Here is a 24536-nt window from a genome sequence, read left to right as displayed (position 1 = left end):
GTGTCACTGCTTCCTTCATCCACAGGCATGATCATACTGCGACATGCTTCCTTCATTTACAGGCACGATCATGCTGCATCGCTACTTCCTTCATCTTCTGCCATGATCATGCTGCGTCACTGCTTCCTTTATCCACGGACATGATCATGCTGTGTCACTGCTTCCTTCATCCACAGGCATGATCATACTGCGACATGCTTCCTTCATTTACAGGCACGATCATGCTGTACCACTGTTTCCTTCATCCAGAGACATGATCATACTGCGACATGCTTCCTTCATTTACAGGCACGATCATGCTGCATCGCTACTTCCTTCATCTTCTGCCATGATCATGCTGCGTCACTGCTTCCTTTATCCACGGACATGATCATGCTGTGTCACTGCTTCCTTCATCCACAGGCATGATCATACTGCGACATGCTTCCTTCATTTACAGGCACGATCATGCTGTACCACTGTTTCCTTCATCCAGAGACATGATCATACTGCGACATGCTTCCTTCATTTACAGGCACGATCATGCTGCATAACTGATTCCTTTAACCACAGGCATGATCATGCTCTGTCACTGCTTTCTTCATCTACAAGCATGATCATACTGCGTCACTGCTTCTATCATCCACGGGCATGATCGTGCTGCTTCAGTGCTTCCTTCATCGTTTTCCATCATTATGCTTCGTCACTGCTTCCTTCATCCTCTGCCATGATCATGCTGTATCACTGCTTCCTTCATCCTCTGCCATGATCATGCTGTATCACTGCTTCCTTCATCCTCTGCCATGATCATGCTGTATCACTGCTTCCTTCATCCTCTACCATGATCATGCTGTATCACTGCTTCCTTCATCCTCTACCATGATCATGCTGTATCACTGCTTCCTTCATCCTCTGCCATGATCATGCTGTATCACTGCTTCCTTCAACCTCTGCCATGATCATGCTGCATCATTGCTTCCTTCATCCTCTACCATGATCATGCTGTATCACTGCTTCCTTCATCCTCTACCATGATCATGCTGTATCACTGCTTCCTTCAGCCTCTGCCATGATCATGCTGTATCACTGCTTACTTCATCCACTGCCATAATCATGCTGTGTCACTGCTTCCTTCAACCTCTGCCACGATCATGCTGTATCACTGCTTCCTTCATCTTCTGCCATGATCTTGCTGTACCACTGTTTCCTTCATCCAGAGACATGATCATACTGCGACATGCTTCCTTCATTTACAGGCACGATCATGCTGCATCGCGACTTCCTTCATCTTCTGCCATGATCATGCTGCGTCACTGCTTCCTTTATCCACGGACATGATCATGCTGTGTCACTGCTTCCTTCATCCTCTGACATGATCATGCTGTGTCACTGCTTCCTTCATCCTCTGACATGATCATGCTACATCTCTGCATGCTTCATCCACAGACATGATCGTGCAGCATCACTACTTCCTTAATCCACAGGCATTATCATGTTGTGCCACTGCTTCATTCATCCACAGGCATGATCATGCTGCGTCACTGCTTTCTTCATCCACAGGCATGATCATGCTGTGTCACTGCTTTCTTCATCCACAGGCATGATCATGCTGTGTCACTGCTTCCTTCATATATAAGCATGATCATGCTGCTTCACTGCATGCTTCATCCACAGGCATGATCATGCTGTGTCACTGCTTCCTTCATCCACAGGCATGATCATGCTGTGTCAGTGCTTCCTTCATATACAAGCATGATCATGCTGCATAACTGATTCCTTTAACCACAGGCATGATCATGCTCTGTCACTGCTTTCTTCATCTACAAGCATGATCATACTGCGTCACTGCTTCTATCATCCACGGGCATGATCGTGCTGCTTCAGTGCTTCCTTCATCGTTTTCCATCATTATGCTTCGTCACTGCTTCCTTCATCTACTGCCATGATCATGCTGCTTCACTGCTTCCTTCATCCTCTGCCATGATCATTCTGTATCACTGTTTCCTTCATCCTCTGCTATAATCATGCTGCTTCACTGCTTCCTTCATCCTCTGCCATGATCATTCTGTATCACTGTTTCCTTCATCCACTGCTATAATCATGCTGCTTCACTGCTTCCTTCATCCTCTGCCACGATCAAGCTGTATCACTGCTTCCTTCATCCACAAACATGACCATGCTTCGTCATGCTTCCTTCATTCAGAGGCACGATCATGCTGCGTCGCTACTTCCTTCATCTTCTGCCATGATCATGTGCATGACTGCTTTCTTCATTCACAGGCATGATCATGCTGCGTCACTGCTTCCTTTATCCACAGACATGATCATGCTGTGTCATTGCTTCCTCCATCCTCTGCCATGATCATGCTGCATCACTGCATGCTTCATTCACAGACATAATCATTCTGCATCACTGCTTCCTTCATCCAGAGGCATGATCATTCTGCGTCACTGCTTCCTTTATCCACGGACATGATCATGCTGTGTCACTTCTTCCTTTATCCACAAACATGATCATTCTGCGTCACTGCTTCCTTCATCCATACGCATGATCATGCTGCGTCACTGCTTCCTTCATCCACAGGCATGGTCATGCTGCATCACTGCTTTCTTCGTCCACAGGCATGATCATGCTGCATCACTGCTCCCTTCATCCACAGGCATGATCATGCTGCGTCACTGCTTTCTTGATTCACAGGCATGATCATTCTCCGTCACTGCTTCCGCCATCTACAAGCATGATCTTGCTGCGTCACTGTTTCTTTCATCCACAGGCATGATGGTGCTGCTTCAATGTTTCCTTCATCCTCATGATGCATAAGTATTTCCATCAGCATAATTTTAAATAAGCTTTTTTTCACCATCATGTTACATAAGTGCTTCTTTCATCATCATTCTGGAAAGGTTTCTTCTTTTATCATTCTGTTAGTCATACTGCAGACAAGATAATTACGTTTATGCCACGAAGAGCCTCCTAACCCGTAGATCACCTGCTCACTGACCAGAAAACAGAACCAACCAATCATCGAATCTTACAGTTCAGTGGCAGGAGATTGGCCAGTCAGTAGGCGTCTCCTGAGCAGTTTGTTGATACCTGATTAATAAACGAGAGGCTCCAAATTAGGTGATCTCTTGCCATTCAATCAGATAGATATAAGGTGATCAGCAATTCAGGGCTTCTCTCCACACGTCTTTGGGTACCTGCGTGCTCGATGAGAATCGCCAGCGGCATTGGATGCTGGCTGGCCAATCAGTATAATTTTTTAAGCGATTGGTTGCTTGGTTGCCAGTCAGCAGGAGGCTGCGGGCTATGGATGAGTTTTGTTTTCGTTCTTGTGAGAGACATGCCCCATTTGTTGTACACCGAGAGGGAAACACGACGACTGGTGGTGATCTACAACGGTGTAGGAGACAGAGACAGTGTGGGTCTGTGTGAAATAATGACACTATGGGCTTGTAGGAGACGTCTTCTCTGCTACTTTCTCTTTGGACATATTCTCCCCGACACACCCTCGCTAGACCACCCCCTACCCTGTCCTCCACCAATCATGCACTGCCACCCCTCTCACCAAACACTGGCAGACTCATGCACTGCCACCCCTCTCACTGAACACTGGCAGACTTTTACTTAGTCACCTCTACGGTAGTTGTTAATAAACTATCAATTTCTTTCAATTTAATTAGAATTCTACTAATATCTTCATTACTAAAACACCACTGTTGCCACAGGTAAATTTTCACATTTTCTCTAGATAATAAGAATTAACAGCAACTTGTGTTTCAGTATTAACCAATCTTATTAAAGTAGATAGTTCCTTGTTAAATTTGACTGTGAGTCTTTATATTTAATAGAAAATGTATTACGAAAAGTGGGTAGCCACTTGGATAAAAATAATCGTCATAGATCAAAGATGTGTCTAGATTTCAGCCTTAATCAAAGACCATCTTCATTTGTTGATGAGGGTCTGAGGAAGTCTTTTAGTCATGTGTATTAATATCCTACATACCGCATTTTCCGGCGTATAAGACGTTCCTTTTTTTCCCACAAAAAGACTTGGAAAAATCACCCTGTGCTTTATATGGTCACGCTCATGGTCAAGGGAAGGCTTTGGGTTACTCTTTTGCGTAAAGTAAGAGGGTAATTAGCTCGTGAATATAATAACTGATTTACCGTTATGATACGTCTGTCGTGCGCCTTATATGCCGGAAAATGCAGTAAGTGATTCCTCAGTTTCATCCATGCATATTACATGATATATATATGTATGTATATATGTATATATATATATATATATATATATATATATATATATATATATATATATATATATATATATATACATACATACATAATGAAAAACATTCGCAAACGGGCGATCTTAACAATGCAAGACAATCCACGGGGGGGGGGGGAGTGTAATCTTAAGCCCAAGTACTTTCACACTTCCCAGTGCGTCATCAGGAGCTGTGCAATGTTGATGGGCAGCAACAGGAGAAATAAGGGAAGTTTTTCAGAGTATGGTAGTGCGGTGACACCAGCCTCTGACTGAGGTAGAGAGGCCCAGTTGAATGCCAACCACAGACTAGTTCCCCCCCACCCCACCTCACATGGGGTCGGTGGAGTAGGCCCCACAGTTGGCAGATAGCATGAAGTAAAATAAATAGGAGATAGTAAATAGCCAGCCCTAAGCTTCTAACCGCTGGGAACAGGTCATGTGACGCAAGAAGTTACGTGACAATAGTGGAACATTTACATACAGAATGAAGCTAATGTGAACAACCTTCTAACTAATGAAATAGAAAGAATAAATGGTCTCATTTTGTCAGCAGATAATACCTGGTGTTCCAGAACGTTCTAAAATATTCAGGAAATACTCTCAGAGTCAATATGCCTTTGTGAATCCTCTTATTCAGGTTTTTCTTTCATATCACAACTATTATCCACTACTGTCATTATTATTATCATTATCATTTTAATATTACAAACAATTTATAGATAAAGACACTTATGCAACGTATGGGAATCTTTATTCAGGAAACGTTTCGCCACATAGTGGCTTCATCATTCATCGACTCCAGGCTGAGGGACTGATTACCTTAAACTCCTCCTCTCTTTACGTCTTTATACTGATGAAGCCACTGTGTGGCGAAACTTTTCCTGAATAAAGATTCCCATATGTTGCATAAGTGTCTCAATCTACAACTTGTCAGTTTTTCAAACCATTCATCACAAACAATTTAATTCAGTAATTCACTAAACTAGTTGCAATCACCATGTTGCAATCAACTATGTGTACTTTGTGCCGCTGTATCTAGACGGGTTAGGACCTGAATAGGTCACTCTGCCTCTTTTTGGGGCTATCATAGGATGATCGCCCTTGCATACCCATGCCCAAATGAACCCCCATGACTCCTTCCATACTACCGATGTTATATCACTCAAGTTGCAATCTGTAATGCAGCACTCCACCTAGAGCACCTGTAACCCTACGTTACCTGTGTGCAGTAATAGCTGGGTGGGTTATATCGGCGATCGCGACAGACCTAACATGTTATATATATCGACGTTCTCGATGAACTTAACAGGATGTTTAATATTATATCGATGTTCACGACGGGTGTACCATGATGTTCAGTTTATAGACTCAGCAGCCCCTTACTCAGCAACGTGTAATTGGAATTCTATGAGACTAGACTACTTAGTCTCCCAAATAATGCTAGGTGGTTCAGATACGTAGATGATGTATTTTGGTTTTGGCCTGGAGATCGCAGCATTAATGAGTTCCTATCAAGACTTAATAATTTGGTACCTTCGATTAAGTTCACATTAGAGCATGAAATGGATAACACTCTACCCTTCCTAAATGTTTTAATCCATCGCGTAGACAGAAAATTAAAATTTACAGTTTACAGGAAGACCACCAATGTGTCATCATACATTCATTATTATCCCAATCATGAATCTAGGGTTAAAAGAAATGTTTTCCTTACAGTGTTCCTGAGAGCTTTGCGTATCTGCAGTCCTGAGTATTTAGAAGATGAAATCAACAAGATATTTAACATAGCCACAAAACTGAGTTATTCCAGGGATTTTGTTGAGAAGACCAATTGTCAGCTAGGAAGACTTTCTACAGGACTGAACCTAAGGAAACACCTAACAGGAAAAATGTATTGGTCTTGACATACGATGATAATTTGGTCTGTCAGCTTGAGGCACTAAAAAAGTTCAACATAAATCTTGCTTTCAAAAACACTGGGACAGTGAAACAGAGATTGATTAAAAACACACCGACTAATAATGTCTATGGTATCTACAAGATTCCATGTACACTTTGCCCATTTTCATACATTGGTCAGACAGGAACCGATTATCCCAACACCAGTACTTAATCAGTACAGGCCAGGGGTCGAATGCGATCTTAATCATGTCAGTTCTTGCAATCACCCACAGGGGTGCGCTGCCGCCCAGATAATTGTACCCAACACTTTCATCATGAAACATCTTGAAACATGATAGGAATGCCGTATGTAACTTAAATTATGGGCTGTACAAACTCGATAGCTATTTAGTGAATCTACTGTTCTTTTTGCCAGGGGGTTTCGTGATGTTCCAGTTATGTTCGACCAGAGTCTACAAACTGAACCTCATGGTACGCCCGTCGTGAACGTCGATATAATATATAACATTCTAAGTCCATCGTGAGAGTCGATATATAACATGTTATGTTAGTAGCGATCGTCGATATAACCCACCCAGCTACTACTGTACACAAATAACCAGCACATAAAAGAGAGAAGCTTACGACGACGTTTCGGTCCGACTTGGACCATTTACAAAGTCACAGTGTGACTTTGTAAATGGTCCAAGTCGGACCGAAACGTCGTCGTAAGCTTCTCTCTTTTATTTTTTTTTATTATCACACTGGCCGATTCCCACCAAGGCAGGGTGGCCCGAAAAAGAAAAACTTTCACCATCATTCACTCCATCACTGTCTTGCCAGAAGGGTGCTTTACACTACAGTTTTTAAACTGCAACATTAACACCTCTCTCTTTTATGTGCGGGTTATTTGTGTATCGTTCCAGTCACGGTATTGTGCCTTTTTTTGTTATTCAGCTACTACTGCATACTGGTATCGTAGGGTTACAGGTGCTCTTGGTGGTGTGCTGCAATACAGACTGCAACTTGAGTGATGTAACATCGGTAGTAAGGAAATAGGCAAAGGAGTTCATTTGGGTATTGATGTGCAACTGTGATCATCCTATGATAGCCCAAAAAAGAGGCACAAAGTACACATAGTTATTGTAACAAGATGATTGCAACTAGTTTAGTTGATTACTGAATTAAATTGTTTGTAATATTAAGATGATTATGATAATAATAATGATAGTAGTGGATAATAGTTGTGATATGAAAGAAAAACCTGAATAAGAGGATTCACACAGGCATATTAATTGACTCTGAGAGTATTTCCTGAATATTTTAGAACGTTCTGGAACACCAGGTTGTTCACATTAGCTTCATTCTGTATGTAAATGTTCCACTATTGTCACGTAACTTCTTGCGTCACATGACCTGTTCCCAGCGGTTAGAAGCTTAGGGATGGCTGTTTACTATCTCCTATTTATTTTACTTCATGCTATCTGCCAACTGTGGGGCCTACTCCACCCGACCCCATGTGGGGTGGGGTGTGGGGGAACTAGTCTGTGGTTGGCATTCAACTGGGCTTCTCTCTCCCTTAGTCAGGTATCGGCTGGTGGCACCGCACTACCATACTCTGAAAAACAACTTTCACTATTTCTCCTGTTGCTGTCCTTGCAACATTGCACAGCTCCTTATGACGTACTGAGAAGTGTGAAAGTACTTGATCTTAAGATTTCCACCCCACGTGGCTTGTCTTGCATATATATGTATGTATAGTTGTATGTATGTATGTATGTATGTATGTATGTATGTATGTATGTATTTATATATATATATATATATATATATATATATTTATTTATTTATATATATATATATATATATATATATATATATATATATTTCAAGATTATCACAATTGTACACATGTTGACAATGGTGTTCCCTGCCCTTCCCACTTTACAGTGCCTCCAGCCTGGGTGGTGGAGCCAGCCAGTACCAGTGTGGCTCTGGGTGCCACTGTAGCATTACACTGTCTGGCCAAGGGGTTCCCCAACCCTACCATCGCTTGGCGCAAAGAGACAGGTGAGTACCACACCTTGTTGGTGGTAGTTAACGAGTGATGACCTTTGTTGGAGGTAGTGTGTACTCACCTATTTGTACTCACCTATTTGTGGTTGCAGGGGTCGAGTCACAGCTCCTGGCCCCGCCTCTTCGCTGATTGCTACTAGGTCCTCTCTCTCCCTGCCCCATGAGCTCTATCATACCTCGCCTTAAAACTATGTATGGTTCCCGCCTCCACTGCGTCACTTTCTAGGCTATTCCACGGCCTGACTACTCTATGACTGAAGAAATACTTCCTAACATCCCTTTGATTCATCTGAGTCTTCAACTTCCAATTGTGACCTCTTGTGTCTGTGTCCCTTCTCTGGAACATCCCGTCTTTGTCCACCTTGTCTATTCCGCGCAGTATTTTATATGTCGTTATGTCTCCCCTGACCCTCCTGTCCTCCAGTGTCGTCAGGCCGATTTCCCTCAACCTTTCTTCGTAGGACAATCCCCGTAGCTCTGAGACTAGTCTTGTTGCAAACCTTTGCACTTTCTCTAATTTCTTGACGTGCTTGACTAGGTGTGGATTCCAAACTGGTGCTGCATACTCCAGTATGGGCCTGACGTAAATGGTATACAGAGTCTTAAACGAATCCTTACTGAGGTATCGGAACGCTATCCGTAGGTTTGCCAGGCGCCCGTATGCTGCAGCAGTTATCTGATTGATGTGCGCCTCAGGAGATATGCTCGGTGTTATACTCACCCCCAGATCTTTTTCCTTGAGTGAGGTTTGCAGTCTTTGGCCATCTAAACTATATTGTGTCTGCGGTCTTCTTTGCCCTTCCCCAATCTTCATGACTTTGCATTTGGCAGGGTTAAATTCAAGTAGCCAGTTGCTGGACCAGGCTTGTAGCCTGTCCAGGTCTCTTTGTAGTCCTGGCTGATCCTCATCCGATTTGATTCTTCTCATTAACTTCGTATCATCTGCAAACAAGGACACTTCTGAGTCTATCCCTTCCGTTATGTCGTTCACATATACCAAGAACAGCACAGGTCCTAGGACTGACCCCTGTGGAACCCCGTTTGTCACAGGCGCCCACTCTGACACCTCGTCGCGTACCATGACTCGTTGTTGCCTCCCTGTCAGGTATTCTCTGATCCATTGCAGTGCCTTTCCTGTTATGTGTGCCTGATCCTCTAGCTTTTGCAGTAACCTCTTGTGAGGAACTGTGTCGAAGGCCTTCATGCAGTCCAAAAATATGCAGTCGATCCACCCCTCTCTCTCTTGTCTTACTTCTGTCACCTTGTCATAAAACTCTAGTAGGTTTGTGACACAGGATTTTCCTTCCCTGAAACCGTGCTGGTTGTCAATTATACACTTGTTTCTTTCCAGGTGCTCCACCAGTCTCCTCCTGATGATCTTCTCCATGACCTTGCATACTATACACGTTAGTGATACAGGTCTGTAGTTTAGTGCCTCATGTCTGTCTCCCTTTTTAAAAATTGGGACTACATTGTTAGGTGTGATAACCTTTGATGGTTGTAGTGAGATGACATTTGTTGGTGGCAGTGTAGTGACCTTTGTTGGTGGTATTGTGGTGACCTTTATTGGTGGTAATGTGGTGACGTTTCTTGGTGGTATTGTGGTGACCTTTATTGGTTTTATTGTGGTGACCTTTGTTGGTAGTATTGTGGTGACCTTTGTTTGTGGTATTGTGGTGACCTTTGTTTGTGGTATTGTGGTGACCTTTATTGGTGGTATTGTGGTGACCTTTGTTGGTGGTAGTGTGGTAACCTTTATTTGTGGTAGTATGGTAGCCTTCGTTGGTAGTATTGTGGTGACCTTTGTTGGTGATATTGATGTGACCTTTGCTGGTGGTAGTGTGGCTACCTTTGTTTGTGGTATTGTGGTGGTTTTTGCTGGTGGTATTGTGTGACCTTTGTTGTTGGAATTGTGGTGAACTTTGCTGGTGGTATTGTGGTGACTTTTGCTGGTTGTAGTATGGTGACCTTTGTTGGTGGTATTGGTGGTATTGTGATGACCTTTGTTGGTAGTATTGCTGTGACCTGTGTTGGTGGTATTTTGGTGACCATTGTTGGTCCTATTGTGGTGACCTTTGTTGTTGTTGTGGTGACTTTTGTTGGTGGTATTGTGGTGACCTTTGTTGGTGGTATTGTGGTGACCTTTGTTGGTGGTATTGTGGTGACCTTTGTTGGTGGTATTGTGGTGATCTGTGTTGGTGGTATTGTGGTGACCTTTGTTGGTGGTATTGTGGTGACCTTTGTTGGTGGTATTGTGGTGATCTGTGTTGGTGGTATTGTGGTGACCTTTGTTGGTGGTATTGTGGTGATCTTTGTTGGTGGTATTGTGGTGATCTGTGTTGGTGGTATTGTGGTGACCTTTGTTGTTGTTGTGGTGACTTTTGTTGGTGGTATTGTGGTGACCTTTGTTGGTGGTATTGTGGTGACCTTTGTTGGTGGTATTGTGGTGACCTTTGTTGGTGGTATTGTGGTGACCTTTGTTGGTGGCGTTGTGGTGACCTTCTAATACTCCGCTCTTACTCAAGTTCTGTATTTATGTTAGGTATTGCTTAGAGAATATTTTCGAAGACGTATCGCTCAAGGCAGAGCTTAACCAGTCTAGAATAAAGGCTTAGGCCTTTATTCTAGACGACTGATATATTTTACACGGTACTGATGTATATTTTACTGTACTGATGTGTTTTTCACTGTACTGATGTGTTTTTCACTGTACTGGTGTGTTTTTCACTGTACTGGTGTGTTTTTCACTGTACTGGTGTGTTTTTCACTGTACTGATGTGTTTTTCACTGTACTGGTGTGTTTTTCACTGTACTGGTGTGTTTTTCACTGTACTGATGTGTTTTTCACTGTACTGGTGTGTTTTTCACTGTACTGATGTGTTTTTCACTGTACTGATGTTTTTTTCACTGTACTGGTGTGTTTTTCACTGTACTGATGTGTTTTTCACTGTACTGATGTGTTTTTCACTGTACTGGTGTGTTTTTTACTGTACTGGTGTGTTTTTCACTGTACTGGTGTGTTTTCACTGTACTGATGTGTTTTTCACTGTACTGGTGTGTTTTTTACTGTACTGGTATGTTTTTCACTGTACTGGTGTGTTTTTCACTGTACTGATGTGTTTTTCACTGTACTGATGTGTTTTTCACTGTACTGGTGTGATTTTCAATGTACTGGTGCGTTTTTCACTGTACTGATGTGTTTTTCACTGTACTGGTGTGTTTTTCACTGTACTGGTGTGTTTTTCACTGTACTGGTGTGTTTTTCACTGTACTGATGTGTTTTTCACTGTACTGATGTGTTTTTCACTGTACTGATGTGTTTTTCACTGTACTGATGTGTTTTTCACTGTACTGATGTGTTTTTCACTGTACTGATGTATTTTTCACTGTACTGATGTGTTTTTCACTGTACTGATGTATTTTTCACTGTACTGATGCATTTTACACTGGCCTGTGTACCAAAGAATTACCTCCCTGTAATTCTCAGTACAAGGAAATATAGAAACGTCTCTTATTAATCATAATGCACATCATATTTCAAATTTGAGTTCTGGTATCTATAAACTAGACAATTTTATAGTTCAGAATTATTGTTCGTAATCTTAAGGGTAAAAAATTATTTTTTTACAAAAAATGCAGAGTGTGTTCCTGGTCAAAACGAATTTGATTTGAATTTTATACATATGTTGAACAAATATGTGTGTGTGAATGGTAGGATTTGGGAATCACGTTCGTGGACTGGGCCAGTGAACCTACTACAGTGCTCCTTCCTTATGCTTTTTCTTTGAGCTTATGGCCTGAGATGATTAATTTTAATTACCCGAACCATTTTTTCCGTATTGTTTGGATCTAATTTTAATATATTCAGAGGTTCGAATTATTTAAAATTTACCTTTTTTGACATTTTTTATTGTTATTATGATCAGGAATAAGCGCTAAACCTACATGGGTCATGCAGGACATCTTTTTTTTTTAAAAAACTTAGCTATTATTTATAATTGGTGAGTCGTCCCCTGCTCAGAGTCAGGTAGCAGGCCACTGGGTGAGTCGTCCCCTGCTCAGAGTCAGATAGCAAGTCACTGGGTGAGTCGTCCCCTGCTCAGAGTCAGGTAGCAGGTCACTGGGTGAGTCGTCCCCTGCTCAGAGTCAGGTAGCAGGTCACTGGGTGAGTCGTACCCTGCTCAGAGTCAGGTAGCAGGCCACTGGGTGAGTCGTACCCTGCTCAGAGTCAGGTAGCAGGTCACTGGGTGAGTCGTCCCCTGCTCAGAGTCAGGTAGCAGGCCACTGGGTGAGTCGTCCCCTGCTCAGAGTCAGGTAGCAGGTCACTGGGTGAGTCGTCCCCTGCTCAGAGTCAGGTAGCAGGTCACTGGGTGAGTCGTCCCCTGCTCAGAGTCAGGTAGCAGGTCACTGGGTGAGTCGTCCCCTGCTCAGAGTCAGGTATCAGGTCACTGGGTGAGTCGTCCCCTGCTCAGAGTCAGGTAGCAGGTCACTGGGTGAGTCGTCCCTTGCTCAGAGTCAGGTATCAGGTCACTGGGTGAGTCGTCCCCTGCTCAGAGTCAGGTAGCAGGTCACTGGTTGAGTCGTCCCCTGCTCAGAGTCAGGTAGCAGGTCACTGGGTGAGTCGTCCCCTGCTCAGAGTCAGGTAGCAGGTCACTGGGTGAGTCGTCCCCTGCTCAGAGTCAGGTAGCAGGTCACTGGGTGAGTCGTCCCCTGCTCAGAGTCAGGTAGCAGGTCACTGGGTGAGTCGTCCCCTGCTCAGAGTCAGGTAGCAGGTCACTGGGTGAGTCGTCCCCTGCTCAGAGTCAGGTAGCAGGCCACTGGGTGAGTCGTCCAGTGCTCAGAGTCAGGTAGCAGGTCACTGGGTGAGTCGTCCCCTGCTCAGAGTCAGGTAGCAGGTCACTGGGTGAGTCGTCCCCTGCTCAGAGTCAGGTAGCAGGTCACTGGGTGAGTCGTCCCCTGCTCAGAGTCAGGTAGCAGGTCACTGGGTGAGTCGTCCCCTGCTCAGAGTCAGGTAGCAGGTCACTGGGTGAGTCGTCCCCTGCTCAGAGTCAGGTAGCAGGTCACTGGGTGAGTCGTCCCCTGCTCAGAGTCAGGTAGCAGGTCACTGGGTGAGTCGTCCCCTGCTCAGAGTCAGGTAGCAGGTCACTGGGTGAGTCGTCCCCTGCTCAGAGTCAGGTAGCAGGTCACTGGGTGAGTTGTCCCCTGCTCAGAGTCAGGTAGCAGGTCACTGGGTGAGTCGTCCCTTGCTCAGAGTCAGGTAACAGGTCACTGGGTGAGTTGTCCCCTGCTCAGAGTCAGGTAGCAGGTCACTGGGTGAGTCGTCCCCTGCTCAGAGTCAGGTAGCAGGTCACTGGGTGATTCGTCCCCTGCTCAGAGTCAGGTAGCAGGTCACTGGGTGAGTCGTCCCCTGCTCAGAGTCAGGTAGCAGGTCACTGCGTGAGTCGTCCCCTGCTCAGAGTCAGGTAGCAGGTCACTGCGTGAGTCGTCCCCTGCTCAGAGTCAGGTAGCAGGTCACTGCGTGAGTCGTCCCCTGCTCAGAGTCAGGTAGCAGGTCACTGGGTGAGTCGTCCCCTGCTCAGAGTCAGGTAGCAGGTCACTGCGTGAGTCGTCCCCTGCTCAGAGTCAGGTAGCAGGTCACTGCGTGAGTCGTCCCCTGCTCAGAGTCAGGTAGCAGGTCACTGCGTGAGTCGTCCCCTGCTCAGAGTCAGGTAGCAGGTCACTGGGTGAGTCGTCCCCTGCTCAGAGTCAGGTAGCAGGTCACTGCGTGAGTCGTCCCCTGCTCAGAGTCAGGTAGCAGGTCACTGCGTGAGTCGTCCCCTGCTCAGAGTCAGGTAGCAGGTCACTGCGTGAGTCGTCCCCTGCTCAGAGTCAGGTAGCAGGTCACTGCGTGAGTCGTCCCCTGCTCAGAGTCAGGTAGCAGGTCACTGCGTGAGTCGTCCCCTGCTCAGAGTCAGGTAGCAGGCCACTGGGTGAGTCGTCCCCTGCTCAGAGTCAGGTAGCAGGTCACTGCGTGAGTCGTCCCCTGCTCAGAGTCAGGTAGCAGGCCACTGGGTGAGTCGTCCCCTGCTCAGAGTCAGGTAGCAGGCCACTGGGTGAGTCGTCCCCTGCTCAGAGTCAGGTAGCAGGTCACTGCGTGAGTCGTCCCCTGCTCAGAGTCAGGTGTTACCTCAGTGTTTAAGATGTACAATGTGCTTCTCTTGCCCCTCCTTCCAATTCCTCTGAAGATATGTGTGAAAGCACATGAAATCTCTCAGGTGATAATTTAATGTTTTTGCCATCACGCGTTTATTGTTATTTCTTCCATACACACACACACACACACACACACACACACACACACACACACACACATATATATATATATATATATATATATATATATATATATATATATATATATATATATATATATATATATATATATATATATATATATATATATATATATATATATATATATAACATAAGAACATAAGAAAGAAGGAACGCTGCAACAGGCCTGCTGACCCATGCGAAGCAGGTCCATGCCAGGCGCCCGGTCAAGAACAATGACCACCTAGTCAGGTTACTTCCACTTAAGGAAGGAGCATGGCACCAGACCTGATAGCCCAAGCTAGTCAGGCCCAACTCACACCCACCCACACCCACTCATGTATTTATCCAACCTATTTTTAAAACTGCACGACGTCTTAGCGTCTATGATGGTACTCGGAAGTTTGTTCCACACATCTACAACTCTATTACCAAACCAGTGCTTTCCTATATCCTTCCTGAATCTGAACTTTTCCAACTTGAAGCCATTGCTGCGAGCTCTGTCTTGGCTGGCTATTTTCAGCACGCTATTTACATCCCCTTTATTTGTTCCTGTTTTCCATTTATACACCTCGATCATATCTCCCCTAATTCTACGCCTTTTTAGAGCGTGCAGATTCAGAGTCCTCAGTCTATCCTCATAGGGAAGATTTCTGATATATGTGATCAGCTTTGTTATCCTCCTTTGTGCATTTTCCAGTGCATTTATATCCATTCTGTAATCTCGTGATCATAACTGTGCAGCATAATCTAAATGAGGCCTAACCAAGGATATATAGAGTTGAAGAACAACCTGAGGATTTCTGCTAACCAGAACTCCTAAATCCTTTTCGCCATCAGTAGTATTAAGATCTACACTATTCAGTTTTAAGTGGCATGGTTATTGTCCTGTCCAACATTTAGCACTTTGCATTTGTCTATAGTAAACTGCATCTGCCACTTCTCCGACCACTGCATCAGTCTATTCAAATCATCTTGGAGTGCACTAATGTCCTCAACAGAATGAATTGGACGGCCTATTTTGGTGTCATCAGCAACTTTGCTTATGCCGCTATTTATTCCCTCGTCTGTATCGTTTATGTAAATTGTGAACAACAAGGGGCCCAACACTGACCCCTGTGGAACACCTCTTTTGATACGCCTATATTTGCCTCTCTTTTGACCTTTTAGATGTTTTAATCTATTGTTCATTCATTTGGGATCATTTTTGTTAGATCTAATTTCCCTACTCGGAACAAAAGTTGTCTGGGCAGCTAGAACTATGCTCTGAGAAACGTCGTATTGGCAACCAACACCAGCTACCTGACCCATAGTCAGATCGCCCCGATTTAGCCCACCTAGATAATTTTTCAGTCCCAGGAATTCAGCCAATCGAAAGTCTGGGACAGAGACTTGATTGCAGTTTAATGGGTAATTCCATAATACTCTATATTGAAACTTAGTGATTTGTGATCACTTTCCCCAAGCTTATCATTAACCTCAAGATTATTAATTAGTGAATGTTTCTTGGCAAGAACCAAGTCAAGCAGATTGTTTCCTCTAGTTGTTTCTGTCACAAACTGTTTTGAAAAGCAATCCTGAACTGTATCAAGAAAGTCACTAGACTCAAGATTTCCTGTCACATTGTTCCAATCAATTTGTCTAAAGTTAAAATCCCCAATTAACACAACATTTTCATATCTAGATTCCTTATGAATTTTGTCTCATAGCATCTTACTGCACTCCCTATCAAGGTTTGGGGGTTTATATATCACACCCAAAATTAATTTTTCATACCCCTAGAGAAACTGTAGCCAAACAGATTCTGTGTCCGATGATTCTATTTTTATATCATGTCTAACACAACAAGTTAAATTATCTCTGACATACATCGCCACTCCCCCACTCTTCCTGTTGACCCTATCAGTGTGGAATAGTTTATAACCTTGTATGTTACATTCAGAAGGCATTTCCCTATCCTTCCAGTTGAACCAGGTCTCAGTTATAGCAATAATATCTATATTACCTGCACTCGCGAGTAATCTTAGCTCATCTATCTTATTTCTTAGACTCCTACTATTTGTATAGTAAACCTTTAGGGAGCTAGTCACTCGTTGCCCTCTACTATCTCTCTTTGTTTGTTGATCAGTTGCTTTGTCTTTATTAGGAAGTTTACTTTGAATATTGTCTTTTAAAAGTATCCCTGAGGTATCCTGGTAATATCTACTGTTTCCAACAATAATACTGCAGGCTAATTGTTTCCCACAAACACCCATACCTCTATAATCTATCAGTTTAAAGTCCCAGACAAGTCATCAATTACCCCCTCAATCGAATTGGCTAATGCAACCACTCTAACCCCAGAGAGATGAACCCCATCCCTTGCATACATATCATTCTTGCCATAGAATTTGTCCCGGTTATCAATTAATGGGATTGCAATTTTCTTGCAGTACCTGTCTAGCCAGCAATTTATATATATATATATATATATATATATATATATATATATATATATATATATATATATATATATATATATATATATATATATATATATATATGAAACCACGAAACAAGTGGCACTGAATCATTTACCAAACTGCGACTGGCCAGGATTCGACCCTACTTCACATTGTCCCGCCTCAAGAGACAACACAACGTACGTGTCACCCTATCCACTCCGCCATCGATCCTACAAAGAACATGAGCAAAGTGAACTAGACTTCTTTAATGTTGCGAGCACACTCTTGGCAGTGGATGTTCAAGGATTAATTTCAGCCTCCTCCTGTTTGAATAGCACTTGTTTCATGGTTTCATTGCTATATAGTCTGCTTGTTGAGGCGGGTATTGAAACAAGAGGAGGCTGAAATTAATCCTTGAACATCCACTGCCACGAGTGTCCTCGCAACATGAATCAAGTCTAGTTCGCTAGGCTCATGTTGTCTGTAGGATCGATGGCGGAGTGGATAGGGTGACACGTACGTTGTGTTGTCTCTCGGGGCGGGACAATGTGACATGGGGTCGAATCCTGGCTTGCCGCAGTTTGGTAAATGATATACGTATATATACATGCAATAAGATCACAGTAAACAGGTGATTTCAGAATATGCAAAACAACCACTCTGAAAGAATAGAGAAATTCCAAGCGCTTTCGTGACTACTACTACTATTTCGTGAGTAGTCACGAAAGCGCTTGGAATTTCTCTATTCTTTCAGAGTGGTTGTTTTGCGTATATATATATATATATATATATATATATATATATATATATATATATATATATATATATATATATATATATATATATATATATATATATATATAGAATATATATATATATAGAATATATATATATATATATATATATATATATATATATATATATATATATATATATATATATATATATATATATATATATATATATATATATATATATATATATATATATATATATATATATATATATATATATATATATATATATATATATATATATATATATATATCTCATAGGTCATTTTAAATTTATTTAATATTACTTAAAATCAGTGACGTACTCTTCTCATGCCATAGAAGGATAGGTACAATTACTGTACCTATCCTCCTATGTATTCAATGCCCCGTTAGCAACATCTAGGAACCTTTTCTGAGCAGCAGTAGACAGCGAGGGAGGTGCGGCGTGCCTTCCTTACACGATATCGTGTTTAATACCAGCCATTATTCTGTGTACCCGAGATGTAATGATGAGAGATAACCTATTTTTCTACTTGAATCATTCCTGCGTTTTATTATCTTCTCGTATGTTTTATTTATTTATTTTTTTTTGTACCATCGTGTTTCCTGTGTATATTTTCTGATTGCATCCCGAGGGGCAGAACTGGTTTTTTTTTTTTTTTTTGATAAAAGTAATTTCTCGTGACTTCGTCTGTTCTGAGTTTCAGGAAAATGTGCTGTAAATTACAACGGAAAATTTGATGCGAAACAATAGTAGGCAGATCTTGTTCTGTGAAATTATTTTCCTGAGCACTTAATGCTTTTCCTTCTCTCTGCCAGTGTCTATATTTCTTCTTTACCTGCTCTTCCAGATTACTTTCCCCGACTTCTTCCTTCTCCCTCATATCGTTTATTTTTACTTTAGCGTCCCCTTGCGTTACTTCTCTTCAGATTTCTCTTGTTATTTTTCCCTTGCACAATCTATACGTAATCTTCTTACTCACAGTCCTCCTCATTTTGCTTCTGCTCCTCCTGCTTCTACTCCTCTTGCTTCTGCTCTTCTGCCCCTCCTCCTGCTTCTGATGCTCCTCCTGCTTCTACTCCTCTTGCTTCTGCTCTTCTGCCCCTCCTCCTGCTTCTGATGCTCATCCTGCTTCTGCTTCTACTTCTTCTTCCACTCTATTTCGTCCTTGTCATTTTCTTCCTTCTCTTTATGAATTAGAGAGAATTAATAAAAAAAAGATAATTAATACCGTGTGCATTTTATGGTTTTGGATGTTATGTCTTTGAAATTACCTACTAAGACCTACAGGGAATGAATGCCCTCCATAACGAATTGAATCAAAATTTGTGTGTGCATTTCCAGTATGTTAATAGCACAGACTACCTGTCTCCCGTAGCTCACCTGTCTGATGCTGTGGAGACCTGTTTGTCAGTAGTCTTCACAAAGATATTCACAAAAATTCCCTATGCAATAGAATCGTTGGAGTCGATGAGAAGCTGTTAGTTGACAGAAGCCGTAAAACGAGAGAGGAATTGTTTTAAACTACATACAATATTACTCTAAGTTTAATCTCTTCCATCCCTTAGTTAAATAAAACTATCTTCCCTCCAGCAATGAAATCGTTTGTCTAAGCATTTAGAACTAGAGTTGCTCGTCAGGTTACCCATAAACACTTGTAGAAAGTCAGTGTTAATTTTCTCCCAGCAATGCTGATAAAGTTCAATTCTTTCAGGCTTGCTACATGGCTTAGTGCTTAGTTTAAAAGATAAAGAAGATATGTGCACAGTAAACCTATTGCCTAATAACGACGTTTCGTCCTGTGTCTTTATCAAATTAATGCATGGAGAGGCAAATTCATGAATGTTATTTATAGTAATGTGAAATGGCAAGTGTGTAGTGACGGAATGTGTGTGTGTGTGTGTGTGTGTGTGTGTGTGTGTGTGTGTGTGTGTGTATGCCGGGGTCACTTGCACAGTATCTGCTGATCGGATTTGCCTTTAACCTTCATCAACTTTACCTTACCTAATGTACCTATACTAACCTAAGTCAAAATAACTTGAACTAAGAGAGCCTGAGATAAGTCAATCTAATTTAATACAACCCAAGCTATCCTAAACCTTACAAAAAAATGAAAATAAGGGAACTTTCAGAAGTTGACACTACGTAATGCGTAATAAATCCAGTGGTAGTGAAGGTACCATACCCTACATGTGGAAATTTCTTACATAATTTCATTAATGTAGAACATATAAATGAATAATTTAATAATTGTGTATATGTAATAAGAAAACATCTCACGTAGAATTAGTGTAATAGAGGAACATCTCACGAAGAATTAGTGTAATAAGAGAACATCTCATGAAGAATTAGTGTAATAGATGAACGTCTCATGAAGAATTGGTGTAATAAGAAAACATCTCACGAAGAATTAGTGTAATAAGAAAACATCTCACGAAGAATTGGTGTAATAAGAAAACATCTCATGAAGAATTAGTGTAATAAGAAAACATCTCACGAGGAATTAGTGCAATAAGAAAACATCTCACCATGAATTAGTGTAATAAGAAAATATCTCACGAAGAATTGGTGTAATAAGAAAACATCTCACGAAGAATTAGTGTAATAAGAAAACATCTCACGAAGAATTGGTGTAATAAGAAAACATCTCACGAAGAATTAGTGTAATAAGAAAACATCTCACGAAGAATTAGTGTAATAAGAGAACATCTCATGAAGAATTAGTGTAATAATAGAACATCTCATGAAGAATTAGTGTAATAGAGGAACATCTCTCGAAGAATTAGTGTAATAAGAGAACATCTCATGAAGAATTATTGCAATAAGAGAACATCTCATGAAGAATTAGTGCAATAAGAGAACATCTCATGAATAATTAGCGTAATAGAGGAACATCTCACGAAGAATTAGTGTAATAAGAGAACATCTCATGAAGAATTAGTGTAATAGAGGAACATCTCACGAAGAATTAGTGCAATAAGAGAACATCTCATGAATAATTAGCGTAATAGAGGAACATCTCACGAAGAATTAGTGTAATAAGAGAACATCTCATGAATAATTAGTGTAATAGAGGAACATCTCATGAAGAATTATTGCAATAAGAGAACATCTCATGAAGAATTAGTGTAATAGAGGAACATCTCATGAAGAATTAGTGCAATAAGAGAACATCTCATGAAGAATTAGTGCAATAAGAGAACATCTCATGAAGAATTAGAGCAATAAGAGAACATCTCATGAAGAATTAGTGCAATAAGAGAACATCTCATGAAGAATTAGTGCAATAAGAGAACATCTCATGAAGAATTAGTGCAATAAGAGAACATCTCATGAAGAATTAGAGCAATAAGAGAACATCTCATGAAGAATTAGTGCAATAAGAGAACATCTCATGAGGAATTAGTGTAATAGAGGAACATGTCACGAAGAATTATTGCGATAAGAGAACATCTCATGAAGAATTAGTGTAATAGAGGAACATCTCATGAAGAATTAGTGTAATAGAGGAATATCTCATGAAGAATTAGTGTAATAGAGGAACATCTCATGAAGAATTAGTGTAATAGAGGAACATCTCATGAAGAATTATTGCGATAAGAGAACATCTCATGAAGAATTAGTGTAATAGAGGAACATCTCATGAAGAATTAGTGCAATAAGAGAACATCTCTTGAGGAATTAGTGTAATAGAGGAACATCTCATGAAGAATTAGTGTAATAGAGGAACATCTCATGAAGAATTAGTGTAATAGAGGAACATCTCACGAAGAATTAGTGTAATAAGAGAACATCTCATGAAGAATTAGTGTAATAGAGGAACATCTCACGAAGAATTAGTGTAATAAGAGAACATCTCATGAAGAATTAGTGTAATAGAGGAACATCTCACGAAGAATTAGTGTAATAAGAGAACATCTCATGAAGAATTAGTGTAATAAGAGAGTATCTCATGAAGAATTAGTGTAATAGAGGAACATCTTACGAAGAATTAGTGTAATAATAGAACATCTCATGAAGAATTAGTGTAATAGAGGAACATCTCACGAAGAATTAGTGTAATAGAGGAACATCTCATGAAGAATTAGTGTAATAAGAGAGCATCTCATGAAGAATTAGTGTAATAAGAGAACATCTCATGAATAATTAGTGTAATAGAGGAACATCTCATGAAGAATTATTGCAATAAGAGAACATCTCATGAAGAATTAGTGTAATAGAGGAACATCTCATGAAGAATTAGTGTAATAAGAGAACATCTCATGAAGAATTAGTGTAATAAGAGAGTATCTCATGAAGAATTAGTGTAATAAGAGAACATCTCATGAATAATTAGTGTAATAGAGGAACATCTCATGAAGAATTATTGCAATAAGAGAACATCTCATGAAGAATTAGTGTAATAGAGGAACATCTCATGAAGAATTAGTGTAATAGAGAAACATCTCATGAAGAATTAGTGCAATAAGAGAACATCTCATGAAGAATTAGTGCAATAAGAGAACATCTCATGAAGAATTAGAGCAATAAGAGAACATCTCATGAAGAATTAGTGCAATAAGAGAACATCTCATGAGGAATTAGTGTAATAGAGGAACATGTCACGAAGAATTATTGCGATAAGAGAACATCTCATGAAGAATTAGTGTAATAGAGGAACATCTCATGAAGAATTAGTGTAATAGAGAAACATCTCATGAAGAATTAGTGCAATAAGAGAACATCTCATGAAGAATTAGTGCAATAAGAGAACATCTCATGAAGAATTAGTGCAATAAGAGAACATCTCATGAAGAATTAGAGCAATAAGAGAACATCTCATGAAGAATTAGTGCAATAAGAGAACATCTCATGAGGAATTAGTGTAATAGAGGAACATGTCACGAAGAATTATTGCGATAAGAGAACATCTCATGAAGAATTAGTGTAATAGAGGAACATCTCATGAAGAATTAGTGTAATAGAGAAACATCTCATGAAGAATTAGTGCAATAAGAGAACATCTCATGAAGAATTAGTGCAATAAGAGAACATCTCATGAAGAATTAGAGCAATAAGAGAACATCTCATGAAGAATTAGTGCAATAAGAGAACATCTCATGAGGAATTAGTGTAATAGAGGAACATGTCACGAAGAATTATTGCGATAAGAGAACATCTCATGAAGAATTAGTGTAATAGAGGAACATCTCATGAAGAATTAGTGTAATAGAGGAATATCTCATGAAGAATTAGTGTAATAGAGGAACATCTCATGAAGAATTATTGCGATAAGAGAACATCTCATGAAGAATTAGAGCAATAAGAGAACATCTCATGAGGAATTAGTGTAATAGAGGAACATCTCATGAAGAATTAGTGTAATAAGAGAACATCTCATGAAGAATTAGTGCAATAGAGGAACATCTCACGAAGAATTAGTGTAATAAGAGAACATCTCATGAAGAATTAGTGTAATAAGAGAGCATCTCATGAAGAATTAGTGTAATAGAGGAACATCTCACGAAGAATTAGTGTAATAAGAGAACATCTCATGAAGAATTAGTGTAATAGAGGAACATCTCACGAAGAATTAGTGTAATAAGAGAACATCTCATGAAGAATTAGTGTAATAAGAGAGCATCTCATGAAGAATTAGTGTAATAGAGGAACATCTCACGAAGAATTAGTGTAATAAGAGAACATCTCATGAAGAATTAGTGTAATAAGAGAGCATCTCATGAAGAATTAGTGTAATAAGAGAGCATCTCATGAAGAATTAGTGTAATAAGAGAGCATCTCATGAAGAATTAGTGTAATAGAGGAACATCTCATGAAGAATTAGTGTAATAGAGGAACATCTCATGAAGAATTAGTGTAATAAGAGAGCATCTCATGAAGAATTAGTGTAATAGAGGAACATCTCACGAAGAATTAGTGTAATAGAGGAACATCTCATGAAGAATTAGTGTAATAAGAGAGCATCTCATGAAGAATTAGTGTAATAAGAGAGCATCTCACGAAGAATTAGTGTAATAGAGGAACATCTCATGAAGAATTAGTGTAATAAGAGAGCATCTCACGAAGAATTAGTGTAATAGAGGAACATCTCACGAAGAATTAGTGTAATAAGAGAGCATCTCACGAAGAATTAGTGTAATAGAGGAACATCTCACGAAGAATTAGTGTAATAAGAGAGCATCTCATGAAGAATTAGTGTAATAGAGGAACATCTCACGAAGAATTAGTGTAATAAGAGAGCATCTCACGAAGAATTAGTGTAATAAGAGAGCATCTCATGAAGAATTAGTGTAATAGAGGAACATCTCACGAAGAATTAGTGTAATAAGAGAGCATCTCACGAAGAATTAGTGTAATAGAGGAACATCTCATGAAGAATTAGTGTAATAAGAGAACATCTCACGAAGAATTAGTGTAATAGAGGAACATCTCATGAAGAATTAGTGTAATAAGAGAGCATCTCACGAAGAATTAGTGTAATAGAGGAACATCTCATGAAGAATTAGTGTAATAAAGGAACATCTCATGAAGAATTAGTGTAATAAGAGAGCATCTCATGAAGAATTAGTGTAATAAGAGAGCATCTCATGAAGAATTAGTGTAATAAGAGAGCATCTCATGAAGAATTAGTGTAATAGAGGAACATCTCACGAAGAATTAGTGTAATAAGAGAGCATCTCACGAAGAATTAGTGTAATAGAGGAACATCTCATGAAGAATTAGTGCAATAGAGGAACATCTCACGACGAATTAGTGTAATAAGAGAGCATCTCACGAAGAATTAGTGTAA

The 24536-nt window shown here is 40.6% G+C and overlaps 1 protein-coding gene across 1 annotated transcript in view; it reads left to right on the top strand.

The window, feature by feature from the left end:
• LOC128684068 (cell adhesion molecule Dscam2) overlaps positions 1-24536 on the top strand; it is a 569487-nt gene that overhangs the window by 438517 nt on the left and 106434 nt on the right. Inside the window, exon 11 of the mRNA XM_070091026.1 lies at positions 8088-8207. Coding sequence (XP_069947127.1) covers positions 8088-8207 — 120 coding nt within the window. The remainder of the gene's footprint in view (positions 1-8087; positions 8208-24536) is intronic.

The sequence above is a fragment of the Cherax quadricarinatus genome, chromosome 3 (genome assembly GCF_038502225.1).
Source record: "Cherax quadricarinatus isolate ZL_2023a chromosome 3, ASM3850222v1, whole genome shotgun sequence".
In the NCBI taxonomy this organism is placed as follows: domain Eukaryota; kingdom Metazoa; phylum Arthropoda; class Malacostraca; order Decapoda; family Parastacidae; genus Cherax; species Cherax quadricarinatus.
Note: the sequence above shows the minus strand (reverse complement) of the source record. Positions and strands in the feature narration are given on the sequence as shown.